General features: G+C 47.0%; 3 protein-coding genes across 7 annotated transcripts in view; 2 read left to right on the top strand and 1 right to left on the bottom strand.

Moving 5' to 3' along the window:
• TNFRSF1B (TNF receptor superfamily member 1B) overlaps window positions 1-2,781 on the top strand; it is a 35,949-nt gene extending 33,168 nt beyond the window's left edge. For 2 of the 3 annotated variants that reach the window (XM_029228207.1, XM_029228209.1), the window contains one exon: window positions 142-2,781. In XM_029228207.1, the coding sequence (XP_029084040.1) occupies window positions 142-422 (281 nt within the window). In that variant the 3' untranslated portion in view covers window positions 423-2,781. The remainder of the gene's footprint in view (window positions 1-141) is intronic. The other variant, XM_029228208.1, reaches the window with a different exon arrangement.
• A 14,522-nt stretch (window positions 2,782-17,303) lies between these two features.
• LOC114898051 (translation initiation factor IF-2-like) lies at window positions 17,304-18,032 on the bottom strand. The gene has a single exon (XM_029227061.1). It carries the CDS (start codon window positions 18,030-18,032, stop codon window positions 17,304-17,306), a length of 729 nt encoding a protein of 242 aa, XP_029082894.1.
• VPS13D (vacuolar protein sorting 13 homolog D) overlaps window positions 17,474-24,280 on the top strand; it is a 246,829-nt gene continuing 240,022 nt past the window's right edge. For 2 of the 3 annotated variants that reach the window (XM_029230144.1, XM_029230148.1), the window contains exons 1-2: window positions 17,474-17,548; window positions 21,154-21,322. In XM_029230144.1, coding sequence (XP_029085977.1) covers window positions 21,226-21,322 — 97 coding nt within the window. In that variant the 5' untranslated portion in view covers window positions 17,474-17,548; window positions 21,154-21,225. Of the gene's footprint in view, window positions 17,549-21,153; window positions 21,323-24,280 lie in introns of those variants that run through there. The other variant, XM_029230145.1, reaches the window with a different exon arrangement.

Here is a 24,280-nt window from a genome sequence, read left to right as displayed (position 1 = left end):
GCTAGAACAGGGGCCTCTTGGCTCCTGGCACAGTGCTCTTTCCCCGCATGTCTTAATCTGCCTCTCGGGCAGGAGGCAGGCTGTGAAGACACCCCCCACTCCAAGGCCCCAGCTGACCACTTTCTCCTGTCTTGTGTTTAGCAGAGGCATCATCTGGTGGCCACGGGACCCAGGTCAATGTCACCTGCATTGTCAACGTTTGCAGCGGCTCTGACCACAGCTCTCAATGCCCCTCCCAGGCCAGCTCCACGAGGGACACAGACACCAGCCCCTCTGGCTCCCCGAAAGATGAGCACGTCCCCTTCTCCAAGGAGGAATGCCCTTTCCAGTCCCAGCCAGAGGCTCCAGAGACTCTGCTGCAGAGCCCAGAGGAGAAGCCCCTGCCCCTCGGTGTACCTGATGCCGGGATGAAGCCCAGCTAACCAGTCTGGCGTGGCCTGTGTCACAGCCAAGGTGGGACCAACCCCTGGTCCTTCTAGGCCCCTCCCCCGCAGGACTCTGACTCTTTCTGGGCCAAATTCCTTTAGCGGCTTCCACGGCCTCAGCCTTCCTCTCACCTGCAGGCAGACGAGGCAGGGAGAGTCATGGTGTGTCCTGTCATGGTGTGTGTCTCTCTTGGAAGGCTGATGGACACGGATGCGCTGGGCAGCCTGGAACAAATCCCCTGCCTCTCTGAGAGCTGCGCCTCCAGCCGGTCCTGCATGCTTGGTTCCTGGAGCCCTTGTCGTTTTTTGGTTTTTTACTTTTCTTTTAATCCCTGGGCTCTACCCGGCTCTGGCTTCCTGCTGGGGAGGAGGGATGCTGCATGCATCATCCTTGCAGAAGGGGCAGTGGGGAAAGAGCAGGGCTTTAGCCTGAATGTGAGACTGCAGGATGGTCCCAGTGGGGGTAGTAGGGGTGGATGTCATCAATCAGATGGTTCTGTGCGGGGAGCGGGTGGCAACCCCTGTAAGGGACAGGAGTCCCCCAGGTTAGCTCAGGACTTTTGGAAGCACCACCTCCAAATCCACTCCTGCTAGCTCCATCTCGTACCATGGGGTGAAAACCAGATGCCCAGGCAGGCAGCCTGAATGAGGGCTGTGACCTGGTTAAGATGGCAAACCTCTAACCGGAAATCTTCCAGTTTTAACATGTGGCAATTTAAAAAACAAACAAACAAAAAACCCATTAGCTACCATGCGGATAAACAAGCCAAGTGTAACAAAGCCAAACTCAGAGTTTGTATCCTCTGCCTTTGAGCTTCACTCCCATTTACCCCCAGTTTGAGCTTCCCCTCCCCCACTGTCTGGTGTGGAGCTCCAAGGCCACACCTTTTCCTATCAGGGAATTTCAGGAACTGGAGATGACTGAGGCCCTGCAACCATCTCCTCCTACCTCAGCCTGGACCTTCCTCCTTTGCCTTCCAAGGGGATGCTCCTGTTTCTCCCGACCCCCTCCCCCTGTTCTTGGAGTCCCAGGTCCCCATGGAGCCTCGGAGCCACTTTGGTACTGTGCCCACTGAGAGCCTGAGTGGTCGTGAGATGCTGAGAGCCAGTCCTGTGTCTGCGTTGTGTGTTGTGGTTCTGTGTAGCCCATGTTTTCAGATCATATGGCCTGCCGGAAGCAGCCGAAGCTAACACTTTTGCCGAGGGATTTTTCCCCATTAAGGGGTCAGCCCACTCCCCACAAACGCATGCCCAGGCCCCGTAGACAGTGGACAAGTGTGGCCTTAACCGGATTCTGGAAGGAAGGGGGATGGGGGCCTCCTTGAGAAGACTGTTGGGTCCCTGATATTTGGATCCCTTGTTGAAAAATTCCACTGGACTTGAACTTGGCAGCTGAACTTTTGGAAGGTAGGAGAAGCCCAGCCACTACCATGGAGTGAAGAAAGGCTTCCCACTCCGGAATCAAGATGTCCTTCTGCCTGGACTGGCCAGGGTCTCCAACCACATTGGACCCTTTATGGCCGTGGAGCACCTCTGCCCCCTGGTGGACCGTCTTGGGAGGACCTCAGGCCTCATTGTCATCACCCCAGCAGAACAGGGATGAATTGGAAGGAGACTCTTTCTGGGTGTGGCCTCATTTTGTTACCAGAATTGCCACCAGACCCTTGGTCAAAACCCACCAACCCCTCCCTTGAACAGGAACTAACATACACCTTTAAGTCGCAGGGTCTGGACACAAAGAAAGAAGCTATAGGAAGAGGGAAACAAAAACTGGATAGGACCCGCTGAAACCAAGATGGCGATGGATCTGACCTCTAGTAGACCCTGAGTCTCATTCTACACTGATTTTACTACATTAGCTACTAAATGACACACCTACAATGGCTGTGACCGGAAGTCACTGACCAAAAAAGGACAGAAAAGGGATGGCACCCCATTTCTAGGAAAACCCTGCCTCTTTCCCAGAAAAGTAATGCATTTGCCTCCCCATCATTCGCCTCACTCTAACCCCCATTGTCCTTACTCCTTAAAAGTAAATCCTTCTCACCATTAAGGCGAGAAGTGCATTTATGAACTAAGTTCCTGCTTCTCCATTCCCTGGCCATTAATAAATCTCGCGCCGCTCTAATCTCAGCTTCGGTTTTGTTTTTGGCTGTGCGAACCCAAATGGAAAGAGGACCTTCTCTGCCAAGGCAGGGGGCCTCAGCCAGGCTAGGGCCTAAGTGGGGGGCCCATTCGACCTAATTTGGTAACAATTTTCCAGCTTGTGGGCTTGTGTTGATCCCAAGACGAGAGTTTGCACTGTATGTATCCCACACGACGTTCCTGCTTATAAATAAACCTTTCGTTTGTTTTACACATTGGCTGCTGGCTCTGTCTTTGGGTCTGAGCTGGGGGATGTCCATGGTCCTAGTGCCTGACACCAGTGTGAAGGGGAGAAGGTCATGGCCACTGGAGTCTGACAAGTCCAGGCTGTGGCGGGACCCCAGAAGCACCTGCATTACAGCTGAGAGCCCAGCTGTGCCCTCGGGCCTGTGAACAGTGGCAAGGCAGCCCTTTGTCCAGAGCCACCCAGCTGGCCTCCAAATACGCCCTCATCACTTGCCCCGTCCATCACCTTGGTCTCCTGGGCCCTCTCTGAGGGTTGCGGGGGTCTCTGCAGGTCTGCTTGTTCACGTGCTCCCCCTCCTCACTCAGGGAAACAAGACTCTGGCCTCCAGGAGGCCCCAATCTCGGAGACACCTATGAGGCCCATCACTGCGTGCTCAGACTGTAAGCAGGTAAGTTAGGGGGTCCTTGGAGAAAGAGAACCAGGGGTGGCTTTCATTTTTTTTAAATTAATGAATTAATTAATTTTTGGCTGCGTTGGGTCTTTGTTGCTGCATGGGGGCTTTCTCTAGTTGTGGTGAGCGGGGGCTACTCATTGTGTTGCGCAGGCTTCTCATTGCGGTGGCTTCTCTTGTTGCGGAGCACAGGCTCTAGGCGTGCGGGTTTCGGTAGTTGTGGTGCACGGGCTCAGTAGTTCTGGCATGCAGGCTCTAGAGCACAGGCTCAGTAGTTGTGGCGTACGGGCTTAGTTGCTCTGTGGCATGTGGGATCTTCCTGGACCAGGGCTCAAACCCGTGTCCCCTGCATTGGCAGGTAGATTCTTAACCACTGTGCCACCAGGGAAGTCCGGGATGGCTTTCTTGACAGCAGAGAAGCCATTTTTGGCTTAAGCTGTTTTGTGACCTAAACCTGGCCACAATGCTTGCCCTTGAACAGGTCTCAGTAATCAATGATCTTGAGCAAAGGAATGAAGAAACAAACAATAGCCGGGCAAGAGAAGTGACAATAGCAAAGATAATGTACCAGTTGTAAAGACTCCCAGTTCTGTATCAATGGTGAAGATTAGCCTGATGCAATCAACCACTAGATCAACTAGGGCCTGAAGGATGAGGATGTTGACCTTTTCTGACCCTCTTGACTTCAATCAACTAAAGCTTGGACTCTGCCTGCTGCCCAAGCCCCTTCATGTGTATGCATGTACACTTAGCTTAAAACTTCCCCAATTTTGCTGTTTGGGAAGACATTGCTTTGGGAGAGATCCCCGGTGTGCTCCTGACTTACTGCAAGTAGTCATAAATCCTTCTCTTGATCTTCGGCTTGTTCAACACCCACCAAGAGGCAAACCCAGTTTTTGGGTAACAAGATGAGCACAGGGGCTCTGGGAGCAGAGGAAGACCCCAACCACAGCCAGGGGATCAGGGGAAGGGTTCTGGAGGTGACCCCTAACCTGTTCCTAAGGCACGAACAGGAGTTTTCCAGAATAAAGGATTGGGAGGAGGTTGCAGGCAAAGGGGTTTCCTCATGTCAAGGCCTGAACGGGAGAGAGACCCTGGCCCCTGAATTCACTCAGACTCCTTCCCTGTTTTCTGTCACTCCCTCACTGGACCCATCTTTATTCTTGGTGATTTCCTGGACCTCATCTTGATGCCAAAAACTCAGCCTCTGTGCACCGGTGCCAAATCGAGTCTCAGAGACAGAGTTTCGGGTGAAGTAGAAAAGAATAGCTTTATTGCTTTGCCAGGCAAAGGGGGACATAGTGGGCCTGTGCCCTCAAAAACTGTGTGTCCCGGGCTTCCCTGGTGGCGCAGTGGTTGAGAGTCCGCCTGCTGATGCAGGGGACATGGGTTCGTGCCCCGGTCCGGGAAGATACCACATGCCACGGAGCAGCTGGGCCCGTGAGCCATGGCCGCTGAGCCTGCAGGTCCGGAGCCTGTGCTCCACAATGGGAGAGGCCACAACAGGGAGAGGCCCGTGTACCGCAAAAGAAAACACCAAAAATCAAAAAACAAACTGTGTGTCCCTACCTGGCGTGGGGAGGGGGATTTGGTGAGGAGTTTTATAGCAGTGGTTTACGGGTGGAGTTGCCAAACCATGACCTTCTCTGGAATGAAGAATGCTTCATCAAGTAGTTAACATCTTACATTTGTTGGGGGTTTTAGTTCTGCAGAAGAGCTCAAAGATATTGTCATGTGTATCCCTTGAGGTGGGACCAGGACCCTGCCCCAAGGCTGCACTATTGCTTCTTGACTGCTCCTCCCTTTTCTCTGCATCCCCCAGCCTTCCCTGATTAGCAACTGTTCGAATCTGTTCTTTGGGACTCAGGGAAGGTCATGAAGGCTGGAGTCTATTCCCTACAATCAAGAAATGGGGGGCACAGAAAGGCTTCCTTGCCCAGGAGCCCCACAGGGTCCTGCTTGGGTTCACTATTGCTGCTGTAACAAATGAGACAAACTTAGTGGCTTAAAACAAGATAAGTTCATTCTCTGTAGTTCTGGAATCAGAAGTCGAAAATCAAGGGGTCACCAGGGAGGCTAGGCTGTAAAGGGGAGTCTGTTTCTGGAGCCTCTAGGGGAGAATTCGTTTCCTTACCTTCGGCTTCTAGAGGCACCTTCATTCCTTGGGGTGTGGCTCCTTCCCCCATTCTCAAAGCCAGCAGTGTAATACCTTCCGTAGTCAAATCTCCCTCAGCCTCCCACATGTGACTACGTTGGCCCCACCCAGGGAATCGAGGAGAATCTCCCCATCTCAAGATCCTGCCAGGTTACATTCACAGATTTCAGAGATTCGGACGTCAGCGTCTTTCTGGGAGCCATTATCCAGCCTCCCAACCTCCACCATCCATCCATACACTCTTTTAGAGAGACTATCTCACACCGTGTCTTCTCTCCTCAAACCTCTGACCTCACCCCACCATTACCGTCACCTGGTTACCTGGCTGCCCATTTCACTGAGGAGATAAGAGAAGAGAACACATATCTCGGGATCTCAGCATCTCTCCCAACTCTAGGACATTGCTCCAGCACCTCTCCTCTCTCCTTCCTTTAGCATCAACTTCCTGGTCTCCCAGATCTTTCCTGCCTGCATGCAAACATACGAATGATTCTTCCATGTAAAAAACAACTTACTCCCTCATACCCATTAGAATGGCAAATATAAAAAGAAAGAAAGAGAGAGGGAGGGAGGGAGGGAGGGGAGAAAGGAAGGAAGGAAAGAAAGAAAGAAAGGAAGGAAGGAAGGAAGGAAGAAAGAAAAGAAAGGAAGAGAAAAAAAGAAAAAAAGGAAGGAAGGAAAAGAAAGGAAGAGGAAAGAGAGAAAGAAAGAAAAAAGGAAGGAAGGAAGCATTGGTGAAGATGTAGAGAAACTGGAACCCTTTTGCATTGCTGGTGGGAAAGTAAACTGGTGCAGATGCTATGGAATACAGTACGGTGGTTTCTCAGAAAAATTAAATAGGGAATTGCTGTATGATCCAGTGATTCTAATTCTGATTAAACCCCAAAGAATTGAAAGCAGAGATGCAAACAGATACTCATATGCCAGTGTTCATTGCAGCATTATTCACAATAGCTAAAAGGTGGCAGCAAACCAAGGGTCCATGGATGGGAGAATGGGTAAACAAAAGGTGGTATATTTATACAATAGAATATTATTCAGCCTTAAAGAGGAAAGAAATTCTGACACATTCTGCAACATGGATGGACCTCACAGACATTATGCTAAGTGAAAGAAGCCAGTCACAAAAAGACAAATACCGTATGATTCCACTTATATGAGGCCCCCAGAGCAGCCAAATTCAGAGAGACAGAAAGTAGAATGGGGGTTGCCAGAGGCTGGGGGGAGAGGGGTATTTGGAGTTAATGTGTACTGGGTACAGAATTTTCAATTTTGTAAGATGAAAAGAGTTAGGGACACGGATGGTGGTGATGGTTGCCCAACATGGTGAATATGCAGGCATACCTTGGAGAGAGTGCAGGTTTGGTTCCAGACCACCACAATAAAGCGAGTCACATAAATTTTTTGGTTTCCCAGTGTATATAAAATTTACGTTTACACTATACTGTAGTTTATTAAGTGTGCAATAGCATTATGTCTAGAAAAACAATGTACATACCTTAATTAAAAAATACTTTATTGGACTTCCCTGGTGGTGCAGTGGTTAAGAATCCACCTGCCAGTGCAGGGGACACGGGTTTGAGCCCCGGTCCAGGAAGATCCCACATGCTGTGGAGCAACTAAGCCCGTGCGCCACAACTACTGAGCCTGCGTTCTAGAGCCCGCGAGCCACAACTACTGAGCCCGAGTGCCACAACTACTGAAGCCCGCGCACCTAGAGCCCATGCTCCGCAACAAGAGAAGCCACCGCAATGAGAAGCCCGCACACCGCAACGAAGAGCAGCCCCCGCTCGCCGCAACTAGAGAAAAGCCCGCGCGCAGCAACAAAGACCCAAGGCAGCCAAAACAAAAACAAAAAACAAAACTTTATTGCTAAAAAATGCCAACCATCATCCGAGCCTTCAGTGGGTCGTAATCTTTTTGCTGGTGGAGGGTCTCGCCTTGATGTTGACGCTGCTGACTGATCAGGGCGGTGGTTGTTGAAGGTTCTTATTTTTAAAAATAAGACAACAATGGAGTTTGCTGCATTGATTGACTCTTCCTTTCGCAGACGATTTCTCTGTAGCATACACAGCTGTTTGATAGCATTTTACCCACAGTAGAGCTTCTTTAAAAGTTGGAGTCTGGGCTTCCCTGGTGGCGCAGTGGTTGAGAGTCTGCCTGCCGATGCAGGGGACACAGGTTTGTGCCCCGGTCCGGGAAGGTCTCACATGCCGCGGAGCGGCTGGGCCCGTGAGCCATGGCCGCTGAGCCTGCGCGTCCAGAGCCTGTGCTCCGCAACAGGAGAGGCCACAATAGTGAGAGGCCACAACAGTGAGAGGCCAGCGTACCGCAAAAAAAAAAAAAAAAAAAAATTGGAGTCAATCCTCTCAAACCCTACAGCTGCTTTATCAACTACGTTTATATAAGATTCTAAATTCCCTGCTGTCATTTCAACAATCTTCATATCACCTGTACCAGGAGTACATTCCATCTCAAAAAACCCACTTTTTTTTGCTCATCCATAAGAAGCAAGTCCTCATCCATTCAAGTTTTATCGTGAGATTGCAGCAATTCAGTCACATCTTCAGACTCCACTTCTAATTCTACTTCTTTTGTTATTTCTACCACATCTGCCGTTATTCCTCCACGGAAGTCTTAAATCCCTCGAAGTCATCAATGAACATTGGAATCAACTTTTTCTAAACTCCTATTAAGGTTGATATTTTGACCTCATCTCATGAAACATGAATGGTCTTAATGGCATCTAGAATGGTGACTCCTTTCCAGAAGGGTTTTTTAACTGACTTTGCCCAGATCCATCAGAGGACTCACTATGTATGGCAGCTATAGCCACACAAAATGTATTTCTTAAATAATAAGACTTGAAAGTTGAAATTACTCCTTGATCCATGAGCTGCAGAATGGGTATTCTGTTAGCAGGCACGAAGACATTAATCTCCATCAGAGCTCATGAGTGACCAGGTGCATTGTCAATGAGCAGTAATATCTGGAAGGAATCTTTGTTTCTGAGCAGTAGATCTCAACAGTGGGCTTAAAATATTTAGTAAACCATGTTGTAGACAGATGTGCTGTCAATCCAGGTTTTGTTGGATTTATAGAGCACGGACAGAGTATATTTAGCATAATTCTTAAGGGCCCTAGGATTTTCATAATGGTAAAGTGAGCCTTGACTTTAACCTAAAGTCATCAGCTACATTAACCCCTAACAAGAGAGTCAGTCTGTCCTTTGAATCTTTGAAGCCAGGCACTGACTTTTCCTCTCTAGCTATGAAAGTCCTAGATGCCACCGTCTTCCAGTAGAAGGTTGTTTCAGGTACGTTGAAAATCTGTTGTTTAGCAGAGCCACCTTCATTCATTGTCTGAGCAAGATCTTCAGGATAACGTGCTGCAGCTTTTATATCAGCACTTGCTGCTTCACGTGGCACTTTTATGTTATGGAGACGGCTTCTCTCCTTCAGCCTCGTGAACCAACCCCTGCTGCCTTCAAACTTTTCTTCTGTCGTTTCCTCACCTCCCTCAGCCTTCCTAGAATTGAAGAAAGTTAGAGCCTTGCTCTGGGTTAGGCTTTGGCTTAAGGCATTGTTGTGGCTGGTTTGATCTTCGATCGAGACCACCAAAACTTTCTCCATATCAGCAATAAGGCTGTTTCGCTTTCTCATCATTCATATATTCACTGGAGTAGCACTTTTAATTTCCTTCAAGAACTTTCCTTTGCATTCACAACTTGGCTAACTGGCACAGGAGGCCTACCTGCCTATCTCAGCTTTCAACCTGCCTTCCTCAGTAAGCTTCATCATTTCTAACTTTTTTTTTTTTTTTGGCTGCATCAGGTCTTAGCTGCGACATGCAAGATCTTTGTTCAGGCGTGCGGGATCTTTCACTGCGGCCCACGGGCTTCTCTCTAGCGGGCTTCTTTCTAGTTGTGGCGTGTGGGTTTTTTCTCTCTCTCGTTGAGGCGTGCAGGTTCAGTAGCTGTGGCACGTGGGCTTAGTTACCCCGCTGCTTGTGGGATCTTAGTTCCCCGACCAGGGATCGAACCCACGTCCCTGCATTGGAAGGCAGATTCTTTACCACTGGACCACCAGGGAAGTCCCCCATCATTTCTAACTTTTGATTTAAAGTAAGAGACATGTGATTCTTCTTTTCACTTGAACACTTAGAGACCATTGTAAGGTTATTAGCTGGCATGATTTAAATATTGTTGTGTCTCGGGGAACAGGAAGGCCCGAGGAGAGGGAGAGAGATGGGGGAATAGTTGGTCAGTGGAGCAGTCAGAACATACACAACATTGATTAACTTCACCATCTTATATGGGCGTGGTTTTGGATGCCCCCCAAACAATTGCAATAGTAACATCAAAAATCACTGATCACATTTCACCATTACAAATATAATAATAATGAAAAAGTTTGAAATATTTCAAGAATTTTTAAATTTTTGGCCGTGCCACGGGCTTGCAGGATTTTAGTTCTCCAACCAGGGATTGAATCCAGGGCCCTCGGCAGTGAAAGCGTGGAGTCCTAACCACTAGACCACCAGGGAATTCCCGAAATATTTCAAGAATTACCAGAACGTGACACAGAGATACAAAGTGAACAAATGCTTTTGGAAAAATGGCACCGATAGACTTGCTAGATGCACAGTTGTCACAAATCTTCAGTTTGTAAAAAACGCAGTATCTGCAAAGCACAATAAAGGGAAATGCAATAAAACAAGGTGTGCCTGTACTTAAGGCCACTGAACTGTTCTCTCAGGAATGATTGAGATTGCAGATTTTATGTTATGTGCATTTCGCTACAATTACAAACAGCAAAACCTCCTTGAAAACAATTCTCCCTTCAGTTACTGTCAGATTTCCCAGCTACTGTTTTGTTTTGTTTTGTTATTTTGGCCACACTGCACAGTTTGTAGGATCTTAGTTTCTGGACCAGGGATTGAACCCAGGGCCATGGAGGTGAAAGTGCTGAGTCCTAACCACCGGACTGCCAAGGAACTCCCAGCTACTCCTAACAGCAAAACACGTAGAAAATGTTGTCTGTTGGCATTCACTGTCTCCAATTTATCTTCTTTCATTTTCTCTTGAGCTCACACCAGTGAGGCTGTGTCCACCTCACCACTAAAACTCTACTGGCCGGGTTGCTGCTGACACTAACCCTGCTGCTTGAGTCACAGAGGCTCTCAGGTCTCCTCTCACTCCCCCTGTGGGCAGAGTTTGACCCAAGTGACCAGCCCCCTCCCTGAAACACGCTGCTCACCTGCTTCCAGGAGCACACACAGCCCTGGCTCTCCTGCCGGCTCGTCTCGGGGGCTCCTTCTGCCTCCTTTGCTTCTCCCTCCTCATCTCGGCCCTTGGGCATCTTCTCCACCTCCCACACCCTCCCCTGCGAGTCCCATCCAGCGTCATGGCTTTAAGTACCACAAATGCATCCTGCCGGCTCCCAGTGTTTGAATGGGTAAGTATTTACTGTGCTCCTACTTCACATCAGGCACTGCTCTAGGTGTTGGGATACAGCAACGACTAAAACAAATGGGTGGGAAGAGAGACAATAAGAAAACACACAAATGGCTTACAGCAGATGGTACAAGTATTAGATTAGGGGTATTACATGCTTCTTAATAGCATCTAATCTACTTTTTCTTTGCGCCAGTCAGCATCCCAGGATAGAGCTCTCATTCCCACTCATGTTTATGGGGTACTGCTCTTAAGTACAGTATACCTAACTCATTAATTATGGCTGGGCCATAATTAATGGGAGTAGTATTTTCTAAAAATGGATTCATGCACACATCCAAGCCACATTAAAATTTCAACTTAGAGTTTCTACAAAGTCTGTCTCCTTTCTATATGAGGAAAATGAAGCTGGCCACAGAGAACGGAAGGATTGGGGGATCCCCCTCCTGGATCAGGACATCAGGGAAGGGACCAGAGAGGTGACTTGGAGAAGAGGCCTGACGAATGGAGGGAGGGCCGGAGCATGACCTGGGGCTAGGATGGGGCACAGTGAGAGGGAAAGAGAGGGGCCAGGTCTAAAGGGCTTCCCCTGTCCTGCTAAGGTGGGCAGTGGGCAAAGGGACTCACTGAACACTTGTAGCTACCTAGAGGTAGCGCTAGATCTCACAGGTTAAGGGCTCACTCCCACAAGACTGCCTTCATTTCACACACCAATCACAGGTCCAGGTGTTACCTGTGCTTCCAACCGACCTCTTATACGACAACCAACTTTGGTTTCATTACTTTGCTAAAGCAGTTCATAGGACCCAAGGAAACAGTTTACTTATTAGGCTACCAGCTTATTACAAAGGATACAGCTCAGATTCAGGAAAAGCCAGACAGAAGAGATGCAAAGGGCAACGTTTATGTGAGAAGGGGCCGGGGCTTGCATGCTCCTTCTGGATGCACCACCCTCCCAGTCCATCCACTTGTTCAGCGGGATGCTTTCTGAACCCCGTCCTTTTGGGGTTTTAGGGAGGCTTCATTAATAGGCATGCTTGATTGAATCACTGGCCATTGGTGATTGACTCAACCTCCAGCCCCTCTTCCCAGCCCAGAGGTAAGGGGCTGAGGTGGAAAGTTCCAACCCTCTAATCACGTGGTTCATTCCCCTGGCAACCAGCCCTCATCCTTAGGGGCTTTCCAAAAGCCACCTATTAACATAAACTTAGGTGTGACTGAAAGGGGTTTGATATGAATAATAAGACACTGGTTTTGCCTTCATGGCTCTGGAGCTACTTCAGAAATGAGGACCCAAGGACAAATATTTGAACAAAAGATGTTCCATTGCTCTCATCACTTGGGAAATTCCAAAGATTTTTTAAGAGTTGTGAGCCAGGAATGGAGGATGAAGATCAAATATATACTTCTTATTATAAACCACAATATCACAGTGGGTAAATTTGGAGTAACTGAAGGCAGCCACCTGCCTGATGGGTTAACCAGTCAAAATGGGCCAGTTGAAGACCCTCCTGCTTCTTTCTTTTCTTTAACTGAGACAGAACAAGTGGTTTCAATGAGGTAGAGGCCAGCACAGATGGGAGCAAGCAACTTGTGGATTCCTCTTCATCTAGTCTGCATTCAGGCATCATTGTTATGGGGCACCCTGATGGATTAGCACAGAAGTCAAGAGTTGTGGGCCTTAAAGTCCACCTTTCCAGGTGTGAATCCTGGCTCCACCACCTTCTGTTTGTGTGACCTCAGGCAAGTTAATGACCTTCTCTGTGCCTCACTCTCCTTATCTCTAAAATGAGGTTAAAATATTACGTCCCTCAGAGTAAGGGATTAATGCATGAACTACTATCTGTGAAATACTTGGAATTGTGCCTGACACATAGTAAGTGTTCAGTAAATATAAGTGGCTATTTTTGTGTGTTGGGGGGGGTGGTCCTGGGGATGCAACAGAATGCCAGCTGGAGCTGGCACGCTAGGAGGGACTGTGTGAAAAAATATGTGTAGACTATGCCCGTGGTGAGTGCTAAGAAGAAAAATAAAGCAACGTAAGGGGACAGACGGGAGTGGGGGTATTGCTGGTTTGCAAGGGGAGTTCAGGAAGGCTTCTCTGAGGAGCTGGTATTTGAGCAGAGGCCTTGGTAAAGGGAGGGTGGGACAGCCTTGGAACCCCAGGGACAGGACATGAGGTCAAGAGGGTGTCTTCAGAAGCCAGGGGAAGGATGTTGGGTTTTATTTCCCACATCATGGAAGAGATCTGAACATTGCCTGCTCTAAGAGTTGGGAAACCGAGCTTCGGTTATTTTATCTCCATAATTGCTCCGGGAGATAGGAAAGGTACCCATTATCTCTGCCATGCAGAGGAGGGCAGGACTGTCTGGGCTTGATACTCATCTAAGGAGTTGAGTTGGGTGGACAGTCTGTTTACTGTGGGAGGCTCCTGATAACCAGCTCTGTAGAATTTTCTCTCTCTCTGGGGACTTCTCTGCTCCACCTGGAGCTCTATGTTCAGAAACCAGAAACCAGGCAGCATCTGGAAAGCTGGGCGTTTGCTCAGGGCAAACCTAAAGGCTAAGAGTCCTGCGATTGTACCTTAGCTCCACCCATAACCTGCTGTGTGAACTTGGAGTAGCCACTGTCCCTCTCTGGAGCTCAGAATCCCTCTGTAAGATGATGGGGCTGACCCCTGAGCTATGGTCTGTGCCTTGTCCTTCTTCCCACAGAGTGACAGTACCACCCCTGCCCAGGCTGTCTGCATTTTCTCAAGAGACTCTGGACCTGCACTGTCAAATACAAATGCTGAATTTTGAAGACTTAGTACAAAACATATATAAAATAGCTCAGTAATAATTTTTATACTGATTACATGTTGAAATGATACTATTTTGGAGATGTTAGGTTAAATAAAATATTAACACTAATTTCACCTGTTTCTTTTCACTTAGTGTGGCCGCTAGAGAATTTAGAATTACGTGTGTGGCTTGCATTATATTTCTATTGGACAGTGCTGCTGTGGAAACTTCTGGATCTGATTCATTCATATGTAAAATTATAGCTCCCTCTCCCCTAAGATGCCTACCTCTCCCATGGGACTCTTACAGTACTTATCACCTTCTCAAATATTGTATGATTTACATGTGTTATATTTATTGCTCACCGTCTGCTCCTCTTGCTAGAATACAAACTCCAATAGGGCATTTTTATAGACAAAAATATGTCTGTTTTGCTCAGTGATGTAGCCCCAAGTGCCTAGAAGAGTGCCTAGTGTATAGGAGGTGCTCAATAAATGGTGAAAGAATAAATGAATGAATGTAAGCCTAGGGAGGATGGGGGTTCCACCATTGCCAATTCTTCCTTTTATTTTTTTTTTTCTAGAGAAGCTCCAAATATAGGTTTTCACAAGTGATCTCGAGCTTTTAAAATGTAACTTAACTTCAATTATTTTGTGTGGGCCAAAAGGAACATTTCTCCAGCAGTTTTGGCTGACTGTCTGCAGCCACTCTGGTCTAGATGATCTGAAGGCTGGGTAGGGAGGGGCCTGATATTGGGGAGTACTGAGCAGGGCCCCTCAAATCTGCCTGCCCCAGAAAACCTGGCCCTTCTGGGCCAAGATACATCTCAGAGTCTAGTGTGGATGGTAATTAAGGACATCCCCCATCTCCTGCAGCCCCTCACCTGTTATGTGTCAGAAACTTGCAGCTTTGGAGGCCACAGCATGGGTGGGGGACCATGGGAGGACCTTCCCTGTGGCCAACACAACCCCTTTCCTTCTGCCAGGACAACATTTGACCTCTCTGTTCCCTGTTTTGTCCATAACGAGTATAAATTTTGCTCTAATAATTGAAGCTCAGGGCTGTGGGCTGGTGCAGGAAAGGCTGAGGCCATTATGGAGAGGGATTCAGGCTCACAGCAGAGTCCTGCATTGTCCTATGGTCTCTCTGCATGACTTTAATTCCTTCCCCTTCCTAGTCCTCAGTTTCCCCTTTTGTACAATGAGGGCTTTGGACCAGCTCTGCATTTCCAAACCCATCACCTGGGGAGCTGGGTCCCCCCGCAGACTCCCTGAACTTGAACCCTTGGGGGCCAGTTCTTCCCACTGAGGCCTCCATCTAAAACTGTACAGTCCTCCTTCCTACCTTGCTTCCCTGCGTTATTTCTCTCTTTAGTGCCCATCACCATCCTGTTCACTCTATATTTTATGCTGACTTTGTTTGTTCTCCGTCTCTCCTCCCTTGGCTGGTATGTAAGCCCCAGGAGGGAGGAGATCTTTTAAATATCAGCTTTATTGAGGAATAATTAACAGAAAACACAATTTCAATTTTAAGTGCACACTTCAATGCACTTTGACAACTGTATACAGACTCATGATCATCGCAACCATCAAGATCCAGAACAGCTCCATCACCCTGAAAAGTTCCCTCCTGTCCCTTCCTAGTCAATCCCCTCCCTCCACCCCTGTCCCCTGGCCACCACTGATCTGCTTGTGCCATTCTAGTTTAGAATAGCATAGAAATGAAATCATTACGGTACATGGCCTTGCGTGGTCTGGCTTTTTTCACAAAGCTAATACTTTTGAGGCTCCTCCAAGATAGTATCTGTATCAGCAGTTTGCTCCTTTTCACTGCTGAGTATTCCACTGTGTGGGTCCATTGCAATCTCTTTTCTTCTTTTATAAACATTTAAAATATTTATTTATTTATTTTGGCTGCACTGGGTCTTAATTGCAGCATGCGGGATCTTTGTTGCGGCATGTGGGATCTTTAGTTGTGGCATGCGGACTCTTAGTTGAGGCATGCGGACTTCTTAGTTGCGGCACGCATGCAGGATCTAGTTCCCTGACCAGGGACTGAACCCAGACTCCCTGCACTGGGGTGTGGAGTCTTACCCAGTGGACCACCAGGGAAGTCCCTGCAATATCTTTATCCATTCTCCTGTTGATGGATATTTTGATTATTTCCTGTTTTGGGCTATGATGAATAAAGCTGCTGTGAATATTTGTGTATAAGTCTTTGCATGCACATGTGCTTTCATTTCTCTTGCGTAAATACCTGGGAGTGGGATGGCTGTGTGGTAAACGTATGTTAAGATTGATAAGGGACCGAGGCCCAAAGACTCTCAGTGATACTGGTTGAAGGAATGGTGCCCTGGCATCCGCGTTTTAAATAAACTCCCCAGGTACAGTCAGGTGTCTCTGTGTTGGAAGATCTGGACCCTGAGCTCCTTCAGCTCTGATGGCTGCCTTCCCTTCTGCCTTCTGTGGAGTCTAGGGTTTTACACCCAAACCTCAGCTTCTGGGGGGACCCAGTGTTGAGATTCTGATGGGTTGACCCCCACCTCAGAGAAACTCAGGGCTTGCTTGGGAGTGAGTCAGCCCACAGGCACCTTCATTAGCTTATCATCATGAGGGCTGATAAATGTCATGGTAAATAGATAGTCTTGCAACCTTGCCAGCCTGTGTCCTGCGTCTTCTGACTTTTTGTGAGCCTGAGATGTTCTTCCTGCCCTTCTGGTGATAATCCAAGATGAGGCGTTCATTTGTTCATTCTTTCATAGCATTGGGCCTTTTCTGTGCTAGGCCATGTCTAGGTACTGAGGAAACATTTGTGAAAAAGACATAATCTCTGCTGTCAGTGAACTTTCAGGGTGATGAAAGATAACATAGGTATAAACAAATAAGATGATCTCATCTCAGGCAGCATTCTGTTAAGATAATATAACAGGGTTATGGATGAGGGGAACTTCAGATACGGCAGCAGAGAAATCCTCTCTGAGATGGAATATTTGAAGCAAGGAGTGGCCTGTATGATTATCCAGAGCTGCCCTGTAGTCATACAAGTCTATTGAGCACTTGAAATGTAGCTAGTTTGTATTACGATGTGCAGTAGCGTAAAATACACACCAGATCTAAAAAACTAATATAAAAAACCCCAAAATATCTCATTAATAATTTTTTTCTGTTGGTTACAGGTTGAGATGATAATATTTAGAACATATTGGATTAAATAAAATATATTATTAATTTCACCTTTTTCTTTTTCCTGTAAAAAATGTACCGACTAAATAAATGTACTATGTGGCTTGCATTATATTCCCATTGGACAGCAGTTAGGGTAAAAGCATCCTAAGTAGAGAGATGCAAATGCAAAAGTCCCGGGGCAGGAACTGAAGGATGCTGGGACAGAGCGGGCCTGGGAAAGAGTGGCAGAAATGCGAATGGAACAAATTCAGTAGGATCTTGGTGTCGGCTCTCTGAGGAGGTGGGTTTTAACTTAAGTATAATGAGGAAGAGGTTTTAACCAGGAAAGTGGCATGGTATTAATTATGTTTTAACAGACTCCTGCGGCTGATAAGTGGCGAACAGATTGCGGGCGGGTCGTTGTAGACGGAAGAATTCTGGGTTCTAATACTTCTGAGCCAATATGTCCTATATATTATCCTTCCCCCGGACTCGGTTTACCCCCGCGCTGTAAAATGGGGGGGCTGTTTGGGCCTTTCTACCGCTTCAGCCCCAGCACCTGCGAGCCCTGGAGGGGCGGGCAGACCTGCAGGAGCGGCCGCGGGCGCCAGGGGGCGCCTCCTCGATGACTCGGCGCTCGGCTGGCCAGGCGCAGGCGCGTCGCCCGCTCGATTGGTCGGGTCGGGGCGGGTCTGAGCGCAGCGGGCCAGCGCCATTGAGGAGCTGCGAAGAGGAAGCGCCGCGCAGTGCCTGGCTGGGGCGGGCGGTCCGGGACACCTACAGGTACGGGCCGAGGCGGGGCGGCGCCGGGCGGCGAGCAGGGCCGGGGGCCGCAGGGCGGGCGTGGACCTGCGGTCGACCGCTCCGACTTCGCTTCAGACCTGGAGGCCCCGGCCCGCCCGGGCGGAGCGCTGCGCTGGGAGCCCGGGGACCCCGGCGTCCGGCCCTCCGGCCGTCTAAGCTCCTCGGGGGATCCCTGGGGTGTCCGAGCCCCAGACGGCCCCGAGCGCCCCGCCCTCACCGGGACTCTCGAGTCCGAGGCTCTGCGGGCACCCGAGCCATATGCTCGGGCGTCCTGAGCCTCCCGGGACTTCGGCGTCCGTGTTCTGGGGAGTTTGAACCCCCGCCGGACCCGCACGCTTTTCCGGGTCGGGGTAGCCTGGTGCCCTGGGATCGAGGGGGTGTCAGGCCGCGTCTCCCCGCCGGAGCCTCGGTCTCCACGCGGGAGCCCAGGGTATGAGCTCCCCTGCCTTATGCCCAAGAACATGGCTCCAGTCAGGGCTCCAGAGAGTCTTAAACATCCCCTTCTCCAGCCTTCTGGGGTCTCGTTCTGGGATGGGACATCAGGCCTCAAACCTCTCTTTATCCCTCGCCTCCCGGGGTCACATCCTGGCTGAGCCCCTCCTTCCGGGGCTGGGACGCGCGGCTGTGTTCCTTTCAGGCTGTATCTGGGAGGTGGGCTCTCCGTCCCCTGGAGCCGGGCTTAGGGTTCTGAGAGCAGAGGGGCGGCAGGCGGGCTGGAGGAGCCTCGCCTCCTGGGCAGTCTCCTTCCTGCCGGGCCTCCGCCCCTCTCCGGCCTCCGATGTCCGAGCTCGCAGGGCCGGCAGCCCTCAGCCCCGCCGCCTCCGCTCCCGCGTCCTGTCGCCAGCCCTTCCTACTCAGGGCTCCAGGGCTCCAGCGCTCCAGCCGCTCCTCGAGGGAGGGGCCTGGCTCAAGGTCATGGCCGGCGTCTGCCCACCGGTAGGCTGAGCACTGATCCCCAGTGTCACCTGCTCCACCGATTAGGGGAGGCCAGGTGGGGTTAGTACCAGGCCTAGAAACCCTGATGGACCAGAGTGTAAAAACACTTTGGGATTCTGGCCAGTCTGGCGGCCTTTCCTGACACCGGATTCCTTAACGGAATCCTTGAAGTGGCCTCAAATCTGCTCTAGATGCTTAGCAGAGCTAATGGATGCCATCTAGCTTGGGCCTCAATATACTTACTGCACAGGGCGTTTTATAGTGTTTCTTACCCCATCTTCTTTTAATCAGTGCTTTGCATTCGTCCACCTTCAGGGAAGGTAGGGTAGGGCCAGATCTTGTGTACAAACTGACGGTTGTTTCCCTTTATGAGGAGAGCACTTGTGGATGGCACCAGAGAGAGTTTGTTGGCATTTAGGACCAGAATCAATGGCAGCCACTTCAGAAGTAAAGAGTTTTCTAACTTTGGCTCTTTGCCTAAGTGTGTTTGGACTCTACATAGTAAGACTAGGTTAGTCAGGTTTGTGTTTTGTTTTTGTAGGTTTACTCATTTAAAGTTATAGAAAGAAGTGTTTCTTTTACTCAGGCTGTTAAACATTTCTTATTTTAAGAAATTTGTTCTTGTAATCTCTTCTTTAAATAAGTGTATGCAGTAATTTTTAGCAGATTCTTAATTTTACATAAAAATGTAGCTTTAAAAAAGATCTTTGGAAAGAAATTAGTATTTTTCCAAATGCTGTTTATTTTCTTATGTTTTTACTGTCGTTGTTGACAAATAAAAGTTAATCTTCTCTGGAAATGCAGGACACTACTGACAAATAAAAACAGATTTTTCCTGGAGGTTAACTCTTGTAGAGCTTTGTGTTTGGGGGTTTCTGGTGGGTGGAGGCCTCTCAGTTGGGGTAAGAGTATCTCCTGGCACTAAGGTGAATAACTGGAGGTGGGGCAAAGTGCTTGGAAAGGATCCCGAAAGGGCCGGTTCCAAGTGGGATGCCTGCCACAGCAAACCTGGAGTGTCAGGCTTGGTGGGCTGGTGTCCGACATGCTTGGCTCAAAGCAAGATTTGGAGCTCACAGTTCTAACTAGGATCTACTAGCTGAGCAATCTTGAAACCCATTTAAACTTTTGTGTCTCAAGTTCCCTCATGTTAACTTTACGGAATACTAAAAATAATCTCTGTTTTGTAATGCTAATAAACAGCAGTTATTGTAGTGACAGCAGTAAATCAGCACTGACTGTAAATACTGCAGCTGGAACCAGAGGATTTCTGTTGTCTGCAGTTACTGACTAAGGGGGTCCCTTGTATCAGCACTGTGTGGTGTCCAGGTACCAGCAATGCAGCTCCAGGACAGTTAAGAAGAACTATAAACCACTGTTGTCTCCCTTCCATTTATATCATTTTATGAATGAGCCTGATGAAGAGGTTTGCAAAATTGATTTCGGGAAGGCTTAAAGAGGATCGGTGAAGAATATGAAGTTTATTGATGCAATCTCTTAGGCCATTTTTGCCTTAATCTAGGAGAGGGTTTCTCAACCTTGGTACTATTGGCATTTGGGGCTGGATAATTCATTGCTGCGGGGGGCTACCTCGTGCATTGTAGGAAGTTTAGCAGCCTCCATGGTCTCTTCTCACAAGGTACCAGTAGCAGTCCCCCCAGTCGTGATATTCAAAAATGTCTCTAGACATTGCCGTATCACATCTGGATGAGAACCTCTGATCAGGACAGTCTAGTCCCCAGGTCAGTCACCAAAAGCAAGCAGTTTAACAATCAGTTACATCGAAAAGATACACAACTTTGAATTGTAGGTAATTTTTGGTAAATTTATAAGTGCCTATCCCTTGCAGCTGCATCAAAATGCAGATGTGTTGGTTTGGCCTCCATTTACTGGTGGGGGCATTGCACAGTGCTTTGCAGCCCATCTTTTTTTTTTTTTTAATTGAAGTATAGTTGATTTACAATATTGTGGTAGTTTCAGGTATACAGCAAAGTGATTCAGTTATATATATTTCAGATTATTTTCTATTATAGGTTATTATACAGTATTGAATATTCTTCCCTGTGTTATGCAGTAAACCCTTGTTGCTTATCTATTTTATATATATTAGTGTGTCTGTTAATCCCATACTCCTAATTTATCCCTCCCCTCTTCCCCCTTTAGTAGCCATAAGTTTGTTTTCTATGTCTGAGTCTGTTTCTCTTTTGTATATAGATTCATTTATATTATTTTTCAGATTTCACATATAAACGATATCATATAATATTTGTCTTTCTCTGTCTGACTTCACTTAGTTTGATAGTCTCTAGGTCCATGCATGTTGCTGCAAATAATATTTCCTTCTTTTTTATGGCTGAGTAGTATTCCATTATATATATATATATATATATATATATATATACACACACACACACACATACACACATACATACACACACCACACCTTCTTTATCCATTCATCTGTTGATGGACACTTAGGGTGCCTCCATGTCTTGGCTATTGTAAACAGTGGTGCAGTGAACATTGGTCACTCCATCTTTTCTTAAATCTGTGATTTGCATCCAGCCACCTTCAGGGCAGGTAGAGTAGGATATCAGCTTGGAAAAACCGTCAGGTTTTTCTGTTCATTTCCTTTTTTTTTTCTTTCATAGATTCTTCTGTGACCATGAGAGAGAGAAATAATGATCCATGAGTTTTAAACACCTTGTCTTGAGGATATAGTCATGTTGGAAGGTCTTGTAGCCTGGGTTCTCAATACCTATCTAGGGAAATATGTCAATAACCTGAACACTGATCAGCTGTCCGTTGCGCTTCTGAAAGGTGAGTGCATGTATCTCTTTTTGGTGAAGTATGCTTTGCAGATTGCATTTCTATTTTTTATGTTCTCTTTGTTGTATTGAGAGTAATAAACCCCGATGGACAGATGGCTTTGTATTAAATATGTGTAAAAGGAAATAATGTTCTTCCATATGACACTGATTATTATTACAGGGTAACTTAAGTATATAGCTGGATTGTTGTAGGTTTTAGGGGACTGTTAAATATTAAAAGGAAAATAAAAAAGAAGACCATGCTACTGGTGACTGTGCTTTACCCCAGTTAATTTTTTAGTTTTATGAAGCTTTGTGGAGGCAGCCAGGATGTAGTGACAGTGGCATTGGCTTCGGCTTCAAATCCTGCTGTGTTACTTGTTAGCTACATGAACAAGTCACTGAAATTCTGAGCCTCAGTTTCTTTAGAAAAAGAGGGTCATGTATCTTTACAGCATCGCTAAAAGGATCAAATGGAGTGACCATTGAAGCTCCTATCCTGCTGGTGTGTAATAGACACCCAGTAGAAGTTTTAAAATACATTACTGTGGGGTCTTCCAACAGAATTTCTGAGTTCTTGTCTTGCTGAGTAGTAACGTACCTAAAGCTTGAGACATTTTAGCCTTTACAGGTCTATACTGTGTAAATGCAGCCCAGTGGTTTGATGTGGGGATTGGAAAGTGGCTTTCTTCTCCTTCTCCTTGTTTTAATTTAAGTTCTGTTTGCTCAGCTCAAAGTGGAACCCTTTAACAAATCTAGAAAAAGAAGATAAAGTCAGTTTGCAAACATGTAGAATCATAGAAAGAGGAAAGGAGGCCTCAGATATAGTGGAAACCTTCTGGGCTTCCTGGGAGTATGAGTTTTGGCAAGTGGACCAGGGCAGGTTAGTGGGGCTAGCAGTGATCCAGATGTGTGTATAGTCTGAGCACAGGGTGCAGTGATTTTCTTTTCCCAGAAGCAGCATTCTCCGGGGTTTTCTGGCCCACCTAAACCAGTGGAGCGATCACAGCAGCAATAGGCGGTGGCGAGCTAGCACGGCTGCACCTCCCTGCTCCCTTCCTTTCTTGGGAAACAGAAGTGGGCTCTTTCCTGCTCTTCGGCTTTTCCTTCTGCCCTTTCCTAGAAGGCAGCTGCTTAGCGGAAAGTGAAAGTGACCAATTGTCAGGGTGGGGCTGTGTTTAAAGTACAATGATAGTGTCAGGTTCACCTCTTTGGTCACTTACTGAAGTTCTCAGACACACTGTGAAGCTAACCAGGTTGTACAGGGCAGGTAACAGGGCCTAGAAGGAGCAACATTGTTATTAGCAACAACATTGCTAATAATAGAGCTGGCTTTCTCAAGAGTGGTATGGTAAGAAGAAGGATCTTTGCTAAAGAAATGAATAAATAGAAATTTGTGGTACCTGACAAATCATGGAGTCTATACTAATAATAGATTTCTAATCTCAGCAATTTTAGACAGAACATATCTTGTAAGGACAGCTGTGTGTATCTCTGAAGCTTTCTACTGCTTTTCTGTGCTTATCGCTTCTTAAAAATTATTCTCAATGGCTTTTAATGAACCTGTGGAATTTGAGGAATGTTTCTCTGCAGAATAGAAAAATGCTTTTTCTTTCAAAACTTGTGTCAGTTAGGTACTCCGTCCTTATGGCTCCAAAGCACACCACGATGCTTGGCCAGAAAAGTTTTAGAGCATTGCAATGCACTGAGAGAATGGCTTGTAAAGGAGTTGACACTTTTTGTTGATCTTGATGACATAGTTAAGCAGTGTTTGGGGGCAGAGGGTACTAGATAGGAATAAGAATGTTATTTCAGTCTGTCTGCAAATATTTACAGATGCTTTGGAAGATGCAAAGGTGACTGAAATAGTAGTCAAGGGTATGGATTTTGTAGCCAGACTGGGTTTGAATCCCAGTTCCTCCATTTACCAGTAACTTGGGCAAATTACTCAAATTCTTTTTTTCTTCTTCTGACAGTTTTATTGAGATATAATTGATATAGAGCACTGTGTAAGTTTAAGGTATACAGTACAATGGTTCGACTTACATACATCATGAAATGATTATCACAATAAGTTTAGTGAACATCCATCATCTCATACAGATACAAAATTAAAGAAATAGAAAAAACATTTTTTCTTGTGATGAGAACTCTTAGGATTTACTCTCAACTTTCATATATAATTAACTATATTTATGATGTTGTACATTACATCCTTAGTACTAAATTACTCAAATTCTACTAAGAATTAAATAGAAAATTAAATATTAAAATTGCTTTAGTCTCCCTTTCTGCAAGTTGGAGGTAATATTAACTATCTCATAAGGTTCTAAGAACTAAACACATTAATGTAGGTTCAAAGAGCTTAGAACCGTTCTTCGTCCTCCGTCAGTGTTAGTCATCATCGTCGTACGACCAGCAACATGTGATTAGCTGGTGGGTTGGACTTCAAGGGTAGATTGTGCACACATGCTAAAAGCAATAAAAATGCAAAGTAGCATATGAGTAGTGGAAGGACAGAGATAGGACTTGTATAACATTTCATTTGTTCAGTCATTCGACAGACTTTCACTGAGCACCTGCTTTGGGTAAGGCTCTGTTATGGAATGATACAAAATGGGGAGACAGTAGAAAATGCTTGGAGCTCAGGCATAGGGTCTAACCCTGGTTTTACCACTTAACAGCTGTTTGTGACTGTGAGCAAGTTACGGAAGCCTCCTCTTCATCCTCTGTCCCTCTTGCCGCCAGAGATCACACAGGTCTGGTATGAACTCTAGTACTACCACTGACCAGATCTATGATTTTTAAGCAGACTGCTTGTCCTTTAAGCTCATTTTTCTTATCTTAAAAATGAAGGAAATAATAGTATTTCTTCATATTTTTGTGAGGATCAAATGAAGAAATGCATATGAAATGCTTGGGACATAGTAAGATCTCACTGAATGGTAGCCATCCTCATCTTCTGCCT

The sequence above is a fragment of the Monodon monoceros genome, unplaced genomic scaffold (genome assembly GCF_005190385.1).
Source record: "Monodon monoceros isolate NGI ecotype Baffin Bay Population unplaced genomic scaffold, NGI_Narwhal_1 Super_Scaffold_18, whole genome shotgun sequence".
NCBI lineage: Eukaryota > Metazoa > Chordata > Mammalia > Artiodactyla > Monodontidae > Monodon > Monodon monoceros.
Note: the sequence above shows the minus strand (reverse complement) of the source record. Positions and strands in the feature narration are given on the sequence as shown.

Coding starts and splice junctions, on each gene's coding strand:
- LOC114898051 (XM_029227061.1), bottom strand. CDS start 18,032: ATGTTCTTGGGCATAAGGCAGGGGAGCTCATACCCTGGGCTCCCGCGT.